The sequence below is a fragment of the Phoca vitulina genome, unplaced genomic scaffold (genome assembly GCF_004348235.1).
Source record: "Phoca vitulina isolate PV1807 unplaced genomic scaffold, GSC_HSeal_1.0 scaffold32, whole genome shotgun sequence".
Classification (NCBI taxonomy): domain Eukaryota; kingdom Metazoa; phylum Chordata; class Mammalia; order Carnivora; family Phocidae; genus Phoca; species Phoca vitulina.
The window spans coordinates 4,839,786-4,851,487 of NW_022589735.1; the positions used below are offsets into that span (position 1 = coordinate 4,839,786).

Here is an 11,702-nt window from a genome sequence, read left to right on the forward strand (position 1 = left end):
CCGCTTGGCAGCGGAGAAGAGGAACTCTACCAGCTACCAGGACTAGACACAGCTCTCCAGGTCCCTGAGGACGGGCCACGGACCCAGGCAGTGCTGACACCCCACGGGGAACCCCACCTCTCAGGGGCCTCTGCTAGCAAGGATCCCAGGCTGGGGTTTCTCAACCTCTCGGCACTGGGGTTGCACTTCTGCAATGGGAAATTACACTTCCATTTTCTTTCCTGAAGGGAAAAAGGAAGAAAGCAGCGACACGGATGAATGACGTGACGCGTCATCTCCCCGCACGGCAGCTGTAACCGCCAGCCCAGGCCCACCCCGGCTCACAGCCACGTGCTCCTGAGAGCTCACAGCTGCAATGTCAGGTGCAGATGGGCCCCTGGCAGAAAGGTAGGTGAAGGTCAGGGGGACTGGAGCCACACAGCCAGGGGAGAGGGCCTGGTGGGGCCGGGAGCAGGGCCCCCGCTGGCTCCTCGCCAGGTGCCTGTCTTCCTACTGTCCCGCCCCAGAGACAGCACCGGGAGGGCTGCTTTCTGCTTCCCCAGAAAACCCGGGGCGTCCTGGAGACAATGTGGGGGCCTCGTCAGGGGCTCTGCCCTGGCAGGGAATTTCTGTCAGCTCTGGAGTGCTCAGTGGAGTGGAAGAGTAACGTCTCCCGAGCAGTGGTGAACCCTAATTTCTGCGGGATTCTCTCAGGATCCTTGGGCCGTAGGATCGAGTCCTGGAAGTGAACTCCGAATTTCTGGCCAGGCCTGAGGACTTGGACACCCAGCTCGGCTGTCCTGGGCCCGGCTTACCTTCCGTACCTCAGGAGGAGGTTTCCCGCAGGCTGGGGCCTGGGATGTGGATGGAGACACGTGTATGTCTGTGCTTTAGGAAGAGGGAGGGTCCTGAGGGGCCCGGCCCTCACTATCCGAGTGGAAGGTCCTCACTATTCGCTGACTTCAGCCAGAAGGTAGAAGGGGCCGAGGGTCCGGGACTCGGACTACCTGTGACAGGCTTCCAGTCCCACAGCCCTTAGGGACCAGGCTCTCATTTGCAGTATACCAAAACCTGATTTCACAGGATTTTCTTTCTTTTTTTTTTTTTTAAAGATTTTATTTATTTATGTATTAGAGAGCGAGAGAGAGAGAAACAGCATGAGAGGGGAGAAGGTCAGAGGGAGAAGCAGGCTCGCCGCTGAGCTGGGAGCCCGATGTGGGACTCGATCCCAGGACTCCAGGATCATTACCTGAGCCGAAAGCAGTCGCTTAACCAACTGAGCCACCCAGGCGCCCTCACAGGATTTTCATGTGTGTGTGAGCATCTCCTCATTTAGCCATTTGCCAGATGTGCCCCCAGACAGATGTTGTGGCCAGGCCCGGTGAGCACGGGGCAATGGGACACAGAGCAGCCGCTCAGACCACAGCCTGCCCCTGGGGGGCCTCAGAGACAGCAGGAGGAGCAGAGCTCAGGGAAGATAGGACAAGGACCCACGTGACTCTGGTGTGTTATGAGAAGCTGTGCTGAATGGGGGTGTCCAGAGGGGGTCGGAGGGCAGAGAGAGGAAAAGAGCTTCATAGGAGAGGCCACATTTGAAATGGGTCTTTTAAAGATGAGCGGTATTTGGGCAGAGTTTGGGACGGAAGATGACTTCTTAGCAGAGAAAATACCGTAGGCCGAAGCCTGGTGCCGGGAAAGTATAGGATTAGTTATTCAAATCCACTCATCCCTTGGTTCCCACTGAAGGCGGTGGCAGGTTCCGCACCATATGGGGTTGGTGGATGTGCCAGAGAGTTTATATTCCTCAAATCCACGTGGGAGCAAAGCCAACTGTTGTAAGCAGCCTTACTGCATGTGCCAGTAAGATTCTAAAGGACAAATTACCAGAGGTGGAGTGGCTGGGACAAAGGATGTGTGCATTTCTCACCGTGGCAGCCTTGTTACTTGGTCTCTGCAGAGCCCCTGTTGGTTCTTGAGCGAGATCTCCCGGCGCTCTCCACCTTCTTTCTCAGGATCTGCCTTCTGCCCATATAGTGAGACATTCATGCCCAAAATGCACTTGGCGTGGTGCCAGGCTCATAGAAGCACTTGGAACATGCTGGCTGTTTTTATTCTTTCTCTGGGTCTCCAGGCAGCCTTTCTGGGCCCCCGGCAGCCAGCTGGGCTTCCCGATTCTGTGTCTGTCCACAATTCCTGCTGCTAGAAGCTTCTGTCTTCTCCACCAACTGGGCGCTCTGGAGATCAGCGGCTTCTTCTCCTGTTGCCTGTGCTCATTGCCAGCAGCTGATCGGTGCCTGGCTCAGGCAAGGGCTCAGCAACGGTTTTTTGTGTGACTATTGGATACAGGGAAGGTGTATCCTATCTGCCTGTCCTTCCCTTCCCGTGAAACAGGGCCAGATTGTCTCCAAATGATAGTGAGCCACCAAAACCACACCATGAAAGCTGGTATGCCTTATGCCTTGCAAAGACAAGGACAGGCATCTTTATATTACAGAAAAGAAAGCTAAAGCTCAGAGTGGATGAGTGGTTAAGTCCTACTCACAGAGCGTGCTAGAGATGAAGCTGAGGCTAGACCCAGCGGGGCTGACCTTCCACACCAGCTCTAGCCTTGGCGCCATCCTGACTTGGACAGAATGATCAGATCCACACTCGGTGCTCTGCTGTGCTTGGCTGGAGGTGGTTCAGGGTCCCTGAGCTGGGCAAGCATGTTTAGGCTCAAATCACATTTTTTTGTCTGTGCTCCATTCTTCCCAGGCTCCTGTCCACAGAGAGGGCCCTCACGGTCCTGCATGTGAGCCTGCATCACCCCGCGCAGGACCCGGACACCTTTGCCAACGTCCCAGCGCGGCTGCAGCATGACACCAGCCCGCTGCTGGTGGGGCGCGGCCCGGATGCCCACCTCCGGCTACAGCTCCCCCGCCTCTCCCGCCGACACCTGTCGCTGGAGCCCTACCGGGAGAAGGGCAGCGCTCTGCTGACCTTCTGCCTGAAGGCCCTGAGCCGCAAGGGCTGCGTGTGGGTCAACGGGCTGACTCTGAGGTTCCTGGAGCAGGTTCCGTTGAGCTTGGTCAACAGGGTCACCTTCTCCGGCATCCAGATGGTAGTCCGCGTAGAGGGAGGCACCTCCCTGGAGGCTTTTGTCTGCTGCTTCCGTCTCAGCCCCTCACCCCTGATTCACAGGCCCCAGGCTGAGGAGACTGATGAATGGGAGAGCACCTCCCAGGAGCAGCTTCCCCCAAGTTCAGGGCACTGGGCTCCAGGTCACCTGGGGCTTCTCCATGGCCGTTCCCTGCCAAGCCCTGGAGGAGGAGCAGAAACACAGCTCTAGAAGGAGACCTCAGACAGCCCTAGCCCCACCGGCTGCCCAGAGCAAGCCTCACCCGTAAGAGGACTTGAACTCTTGGAGCGACACCACACGAGGTTGACAAGCAAGACCTGCTTGGTAATAATGAACTGATTCTGCAAACACGAACAGCCTGGGGTGGGGGAGCGCCCCCCACGGTTACAGCTATGCAAGGTAATGGGAACTTCATATACTTTTAGAGGCCCTGAGGGGTTCTGAGAACCTCTCTCAAGCCTTTCCCCACATTTCCCTCCTCTTGTCTGCCTAGGAGTTACTTTATGTTGCTAATTTTGCCTGCTGCTTAAGAGCTGGAGTTTGAGGTTGCACCAGGAATGCATGGACACATGTAACAATTACGTTTGTGGTAGCTCCGGGTTACCTTGGCCTTTCAAATACCCACAGGCACTCCGGGCTTAGGGAAGCCTGTGTTTAATAAACTGCAAGTATTTCATTAAGCTGGCATACCCAATAGGATTCCCTGATCCCCAGATGGGCTGCATGCGCGCCACGTTGTCACACAGAGGCGGGGGCGGGGAAATAGAGAAGAGGTGTAAGAGGAAATTGGAAAGGTGGGGGCTCACATTTCTAGAAAGGATGCGGGCAGAGCTCAGGGTTTCCTGGGGGTGGGGAGCTGGGGGCTGGGCCTGCCTGGAAATCCGTTGTCCCAGTCATCCTCGAGTTCCCTCACTCTATCATTTCTGGATCAAAGCCTTGGCTGATTAGAGGGCCAGGTCTTCAGGGAAAGGTAGCTTCCCAGAGCAATGGGCTCTTTCAGGACTAATTCTGTGAGAGGGTGGGGAGGGAGGTTGTGGTAGAATTTAGCTCAGCTGTTATTTTACTCAAAGTGGGTCATATACCAATGGGGGTGGGGTAGTCTTTCAAAAATAAGGGACAACTAGGGGCGCCTGGGTAGCTCAGTCGTTAAGCGTCTGCCTTCGGCTCAGGTCATGATCCCAGGGTCCTGGGATCGAGCCCCGCATCGGGCTCCCTGCTTGGCGGGGAAGCCTGCTTCTCCCTCTCCCACTCCCCCTGCTTGTGTTCCCTCTCTTGCTGTCTCTCTGTCAAATAAATAAATAAAATCTTTAAAAAAAAAAAAAGGGACAACTAGTGAGTCAGGCGGGCCAAGGGTGGGACAACTTTCTCACTGAACAGGGGAGCTGAGCACAGCCCCCACTCTCCATGTCATCCTAGTGGCAGTGGGGGTTGGAAGTGTCATTTAGAAACAGCGTTCACCTGTGTAAAGAAGAGAGGAGCCTACAAACTCAGGTGGTCATCATCATCCTAGAGCCTGCTCTAGGATATCTGAGACACTGAGGCCATGGTGCTGCCAACCAGCTGGCTCACAGCCTCAGGCCTCTTACCACGTCCAACAAGGCTTTCAACACTCTCTACTTCCCACCCGAGAAGAAAAACCCTTTTGCACCCCAGGCAGGCTACAACGAGATTCAGCTGCACTGCCAGTTCTTCCCGGGGAAGATAGCAGTGGGCGGAACTCAGGCCTGTCCTGGCTGGGGAAACTTCCCTTCTAATAGGGAATAAGGCAAGGACACTGAGATTACAGCCACAAGGCACAGGAGGGCAAGGGCTGCAAAGAGAGGGGGCTGTCCAATACAATGAATGGCCCCTCGGGGCCCCCAAGCAGTCCTTCACTCAGTCATTCAACAAACTTTCACCAGATGTGAGGCAAAGCCCCAGGAACCCACAGTGAACTAGGCAGGCAAAGTCCCTGCCCTCAGAGAACTTATGTGGGCTCACGAAAGACACCTGTGGAGGAGTTAATCCCTTCATTATTTGATCCATTGTTACTGGTGCTCTAAATGTGTTTTCTGTCTTCCAGCTGGGGTTAGCATTCGCTGTACCATTAAGTGGCCATGTCTGCTGAGTGCTTACTGTGTGCTCAGTGCTTTGCCAGGTGCCGTGTGCCTTGCTCAGCTGAATCCTCAAAACACCCGGACAGATCATGGTATTAACACATTGTATCGATGAGGAAATCAAGACTTAGAAAGGGTATCTTGCCCAACATCATGTCACTCACTAGCTGTGTGATCTTGGGCAAGTGACTTAGCCTTCTCTTGTCTCCATTTGTCCCGCTGGAAAGTGGGTAAGATAATAGTACCCATCCACCGGGGATGTTATGACAGTCTTAGGAGGGGGCACGTGTAAATCTCGTAGGGAAACATCTGTCACACGGTAGGCACTCAGTACGGGTTAGATACCTACCATGCTGAGACCTAAGAGAGGCAACATAATAGGTCCATAGGCAAGGGTTCACCTGGGCTGCATATATGGAGCTAGAGGCGGTTGGAAGCCTGGCAGACCAGCTGCAGAGCCCAAGAGCACACCTGCATTCTGTGATCACCTGATAAAGGGTTTTGTCTTTGCCAGAGACCCGGGGGGCAGTCAGGAGGGGGCTTTCACCTGTTGCTTACACCAGAAGGCCCAGTATTCAGAGTTTGTAGGATGGGAGACACCCTGTGAGGTCTGGCAAGCAGAAGCAGCCCACTGTTTTGGAACCGCCTTTATATGTCACACACAGATCCTCAGTGTAGCGATGATCCCTCCAGAGACCAAGATGTTCCCCAACTCGGCTAGGGAGCAGCAGTGCACCTACAGAACTGGGAACCCCCAGCCTGGACACTACACCTGATCTTCGAAGGCAGAAGAGAGGAAGCTGGCTGGGGCCATGCACCCCGGAGTCCCAGGGGGCAACTCCCCCACTGCCATTGAGAGGGTCCTCTCCCCTCCAGGAAGCAGCAGCAATCCCTCCCAGCTGGGGTTCTCTGAGAGGAGACAAGCTGCCTCCAGATGAGGAGTCTGAGGTTCAGAGTCAGGCGTCCCGGCGTCCCTCCGAGGGCACAGGGTGAAGCGCAGGGCAGGCTGAAGGACGTGAGCCAGAGACAGGGCGGGAGGGAGCCAAGACACATCCCGCTTGTTTCAGACTCTGTTGATTCACAAACTCTCCTTGCAAAACTCCCTGCTTGCCTCGCACCAGCAGCAAAGCTCTGACCCAGGCTAGATTCCATTTTTCTTGAGTAGAGAACCGCTCAGATCACCAGGTCCCTGCACCCACTCCCATTTTCATACCTGATACCCCTTTCCTTGGCCTGCAGAGACAGCTTGAGCAGGTCGCAGAGACCCTTCCAGCAGTGAAAGCTTTCTCTCGCTCCCACGTGTGCAGGGCAGTGCACGCAGGTGAGGGGTGCGTGTGCATGCCTGCACCGACACAAGCCATCCGCGCCTGCTGGGGTGTCTCCCGGCCGGGGCCTCGGTTGGAATTCCTGCTCTACTGCGCACTAGTTCTGTGACCTTGAACGAGGGACTGAATTTCCCTGCTCCTCAGTTTCTTCTGGAAACCGGGAAAGGTAACGGCTGGCCGTGGTGGTAAAATGAAGACTGCATATAAAGCACCTAGGGCAGCGCCCGGCATATAGGAAGTGCTCGATCGCTGAGTTAGCTTTCATTGTCCAGTCCAAGGGACCGAACTGAATGCAGGCAGACCCAGAGTCTCAGTTCACACACACACACACATCTGCTACAAAGAGCTACATCAGCTACACTCAGGCAGCCTCCAGAGCACTACAATTCTGAGACCACATCTGGAAATCTAGGAAATCATCCCCTGTGCCCTTTCAGGCATTTTAACCCTCCCAGTCCTCTGCTTTTCCAAAATGGGAGTCTTCCCAACCTGTCTGTAAGTGAGACACTGCAGCCCCCTGAGCCCCGTTTTGAGGGAGACCCGAGAACCCTCCATAAATATGCAGGGCTCTGAGGCACGAGCAAGCACCATGAGGCTGTGATGGCAGACGCATCAGACAGCGCAGTCCTGGCTGTGGCCTAGAGCAAGGGAGGCCACAGCTGGGCACCCGCAGTCCCACGCAGGACATCAGAATGCTGTAGCCATCGTTTTTGTCGCCCTGTGAGACTCCGGGCTCCACAGAGATGAGGACCACAGGTTGTCTGCTGTTGTGTTCCTGGTGGCCATCAGGGAGCTGGCCAGAGAACGGCTGGCCAGACAGATGGGCAAGGAAGCGGTCATGAGCCAGGCAGGCGAGGGCATGGCCGAGGCTTATAGTGATGGGACAAGAGACGGGCCGGCCGGCTGAGGCAGCAAGGCTCTGAAGCCGTGGGCAGAGAGTAAGTCTCTGCCTGCTCTAGGCCCCGGTGGGGAGAGCCCAGATCCTCTAGCTGGGGCAGAACGCGGCTGGTGCTTCTCCCCGGTGCTTGAGCCTCTGCAGCCCAAATCAACCCAGAAATCTGGGTTTTGGGAATTCTGTGCGACATCTGCGGGAGGTTGACAGATCTGACAGTCCCCAAGTCACTGAGGATAGCTCTCAGGCAGCACTTCCTGCCCTAAGCAGAAGCACAGAGACGCCCCCCAGGAGACCCTAGGAGGGGCTCCAAGCTCGAGCAGTCACAAGTTGGGCTGGCAGGAGTGAGTCGGGGCCCCCGAGGCTCACCACCTCTCCATGGGATGTGGTTTGACCCCTCTGCTCCACCCCCGTACAGTGGAGGCCACCTCCACAGAGCCCCCCCACACACTCTAGGAACACACCGCCTCCCTAAGCCAACACCCCGCCTGCACAGACCAGAGCTGTCCCATCAAGAGATTCCCTGTGGTACAGAAAGCTAAGAGGTCACACTGCGGGAGGCATCTGCATTTTCAAAGAAAGGACTGGAGAGGGTGATGTCTACTCTGAAGGAGTGGGTCTCGCTGTAGAGAGAGTGGCATTAAAGATTTCACAGGAGGCCAATAAAGGAAACATTTCCCTTTCCCCTCAAATGGTCACTTCATCAATGTATAAAGCAAGACACAGCCAGGGCCTGGCTCAAGGTCTGCCTGGGACTAAGTGGAGCTGAGACGGGGTTCTAACAGAGCGGAGAACGGACTCTGCCTAACAGCCCACCGAGCGGCCAGGCTGCTGTCAGCAAAGACATGGGCAGAAGCAAGTAAGCCCCATGCGGTGTGGATGGTTCCTCGCCACCCCCACCCTAGGCTGTGCGGGGGAGACCTGCCTCCCCCTGTGCCTACTGTGGGAGCTCCGTTCTCCCCCTCAGCTTCCAGCCCCTCACAGCTGCAGTGCTGATGTTGCCGTCAGGTCAGCTGGTCCCCATACGGGACCCTCCAGCTCTCTGTCGCTGCGGCAGCCCTGCCCACATCCTGGTGCTCAGGTCGGTGGCCAGCATGCAAGGCCCCGGGCCCCGGGCAAGGCTTCGGGAGAGCAGCAAACAGACCCAGCTGCTCTGTCTCCAAGAGGAGATGCCAAGTTAATGAACTCTATTCACATTGCAGGGCTGTGATACCTTTTACCTTGAACGTGAACTCACAGGCGGATTAAAGTGAACTAAAACCTACCATTTGAGTTACATTCTCAGCTGATTGGAAACATGCATTACCTCCCCATGACCGGGCCGCGAGAAGGGAAGTTATTATTTTTCTTTTAGAGTTTGTAAACTCTTTATGGCTGAGGCAGCTTTAATCCTGCTGGGGGAAAAAATGATCCGGGAATAAATTGCTCTCATTTACCTTTGTTTTCCAATCACACGCTCCAGTGGGAACAAAACATCCTAAGTGAAGGGATGTGGGAAGCCAGGTGATCCCCGACAGAAGAGTTTAATTATTTTCTTCTTTAAGCATGTGAGCTGAAAAGGCTTCTAAGTGCCGTTTGGCATGGGGTTTGCTCCACAAAAATGTGCACTCCTCCGATGATGCCTGCTCTCCCCGAGCTCCTACTATTTTCTGCCTCTTCTTTCCAGGGGCAGGTAGCCTCCATCTCGCCACCGTGCCCGGCTCCAGATCTTTGGGAACCAGGAAGGAGCCCGAGAAAGGGCAGATTTGAATAAAGATCAAATCACAGTCCTGGAAGGAGGGAAAGACCCGTGGGGCCTGGAGTTCTGAAGGGGGCTTTCTGTCCTCCTCTGTTATTTCTCTGATCCTCTGTGTCACCTAACACAGAAATTACACAGAGCAGGTACCAAGCAAAACCGTTATGACGCCCAGGCTCTGAGCCAAGCATTCTAACTGCTGGAAGGAGCCCCAGCTGAGACATCTGCCTCTCTTGCCTTTAAAGATGCAGAGGCAGGGGGTAGGGGGGTGGGGAATCTTCACAATAAAGCAGAGACAGGGGCCTTCCAAGGGAGAGCTTGGTCAGGCAGCCAGCCATGGGGTTTCCATAATTGCTTCTCTGAGGGATCAGGATGCCATGATATCATTCTTCCATTCATCCGCAGCTTGCTGCACATGGGTTGAGAAGATGGATCCTATTAGGTCACCTTGCTTGGGGGAAGGAGGGTGGGGGTAGAAGAGGATGCGTTTCAGGATCCAGTCAAGAAAACAAAAACCACTCTAAGTATTTTAAAAATGTAACTCAGGGAATGAAGTACACAGGTGATGTATCTCACAAATCAGCCAAAGCAGGAGTTGCTACCACGGCTCACTCCCACTCCTGGGGCTCCAGAGGCAACCGAGAGCAATCCAGAGCAGACACTGCCCGGCGCAGAGCTAGAACGACTGTGAATTTTCTCTGCAGAAGCTGGGACCTCAGCGGCAGAGGCCATCCGGAGGGGACTGGAGCCGAAGAGGAGATGCACCTGCTGCTAGAGACTGCCCCCCTCCTCCCGAGGCGAGATGCTGAGAGAGAGGGTGAAATATCCTGGCTTCTCCCCTTGCCCACCCCTCGTGGGCTGAAGGCAGCAGAAGGAAGCTGACAAGCAAGCCTGGGGAATGCACCCTGCGGGGTGGACCCCCCCGCAGTACAAAGCAGAGAAGAGAAGGGAGAGAGATGGGTCTGAGGGCCAACAGTCAAGGCTAGCTCCGGGACTATGCCCACCGCAGTGTGCCTCAGCCCCCGCCTAGGCCCTGGGCCACCAGAAAGGGAGATGAATGGGGGCCCAGCCTGGAAGGCTCCACTGCCTGGGGGCCTCCTGGAGGCAAAAGGCAAACACAGGTCACCCTCCCATAGGTCACCCCAACCACATAACCTTTGGCATCAGTAAGAAAGGAAAGAGGAAGGCACAAGAGGACAGGAACGGTACAATGAGGTCCAGAGAAGAGCTAGGTGCGGCCATCCTGGCCTAGCCCATACGATCCTCCAGGGGTGCCTGCTTTGAAACCCCCTCTCTTCCTATCTCAGAGGCAGGGCAGCAGAGCAGGGTCCAAATCCCCACAGCCCTCCAGGTACTGACTCTAAAACTTGCATCATCCCCCAAGCCACTGATCCTCATGTACAAAATGGGAATGCTATCCGCACCTCCCTCCCCTCCATGGAGGCTGGAACACACATATGTGGATAATGGAGCTTAGCATGCACAGCTTGGAAATGCTCAATGAATGCCAGCCATTAATGTTGACTGCCACCTCTCCCCAAATGTTTCTTCCTCCGGAAAGCTCTCCAGCCTCTTCTTCTTTTTTTAAATTTTTTAAATTTATTTTTGTGAAAGAGAGAGAGAGAGAGCAAGCACAAGTTGGGGGCTAGGGGCCGAGGGAGAAGCAGACTCCCTGCTGAGCAGGGAGCCCGTGCGGGACTTGATCCCAGGACCCTGGGATCATGACCTGAGCCGAAGGCAGACTCTTAACCGACTGAGCCACCCAGGCGCCCTCTCCTGCCTCTTTCCACAAAGGAATCACCTCCCTCCTAGCTCCAAGCCTGTTTGGGGACACTCAGAGGGGATTTCGGGCAGTGATCCATGGTATCAACCACGAGAGGTATTTCCTCAGCTGGGAACACGCGTTCTTGCTGTGCGCTCTGCACCACGCCAGGGCCTCCCCGCCAACAGAGCCCCGAGCGGGGCACAAGCGTGCAGACCCGTCTGTGGATGGAACAGCCCCCCGGCGCACAGGATGTCCTCAGTGAGAGTCTGTTGCCTGAACGGCAAGAAAATGAGCTGGGAGAAGGAATTCGGGTGGGGTGAAAGCAGACCTTTAAGGAATGAGGCTTTGAGAAGAACCTCAAATCACAACAAACCGGCTGGTTGAACAGGGTAAAATGCACTTTAAACAACTAATTACTCAGGAGGGAAAGAGGCCAGAGTGAGTGGTTTGCTCAGTGAATGGAGTCACTGTATCTATTGGACCCTGAGCCCGGGAAGCAAGGACAAATCCCCGCAAGGCCATGCAGGGCCCACACTCCCGATTCTTCTGCTCTCTGCCAATAGGTTTTCCTGTTTCCAGGTGAGTCCGATCTCCCTGGCTCACCACAGGTGCCCAGCCCACCACCATCCAGAAACACACGCGTGAGGTGCGGCGCTCCCAGACTTGGACCTCTGCCCCGGGGAGCACTGGGAACAAGCAGGCTGGATGCTTGATGTCAGAGGTTTCCAGAATCAGCCCTGGGCCTCATTACTGAGAAACACATGGTCCCCTGTGGACACTTGTTGGAGGCCA

At 55.4% G+C, this 11,702-nt stretch overlaps 1 protein-coding gene across 1 annotated transcript; it reads left to right on the top strand.

The window, feature by feature from the left end:
- Positions 1 to 355: 355 nt before the first annotated feature.
- On the top strand, positions 356 to 7,425 carry TIFAB (TIFA inhibitor). Its single transcript, XM_032425074.1, has 6 exons — positions 356 to 387; positions 2,734 to 3,232; positions 4,658 to 4,804; positions 6,433 to 6,514; positions 6,663 to 6,684; positions 7,260 to 7,425. Exons 1-6 carry the CDS (start codon positions 356 to 358, stop codon positions 7,423 to 7,425), a joined length of 948 nt encoding a protein of 315 aa, XP_032280965.1.
- The last annotated feature ends 4,277 nt before the right edge of the window (positions 7,426 to 11,702 follow it).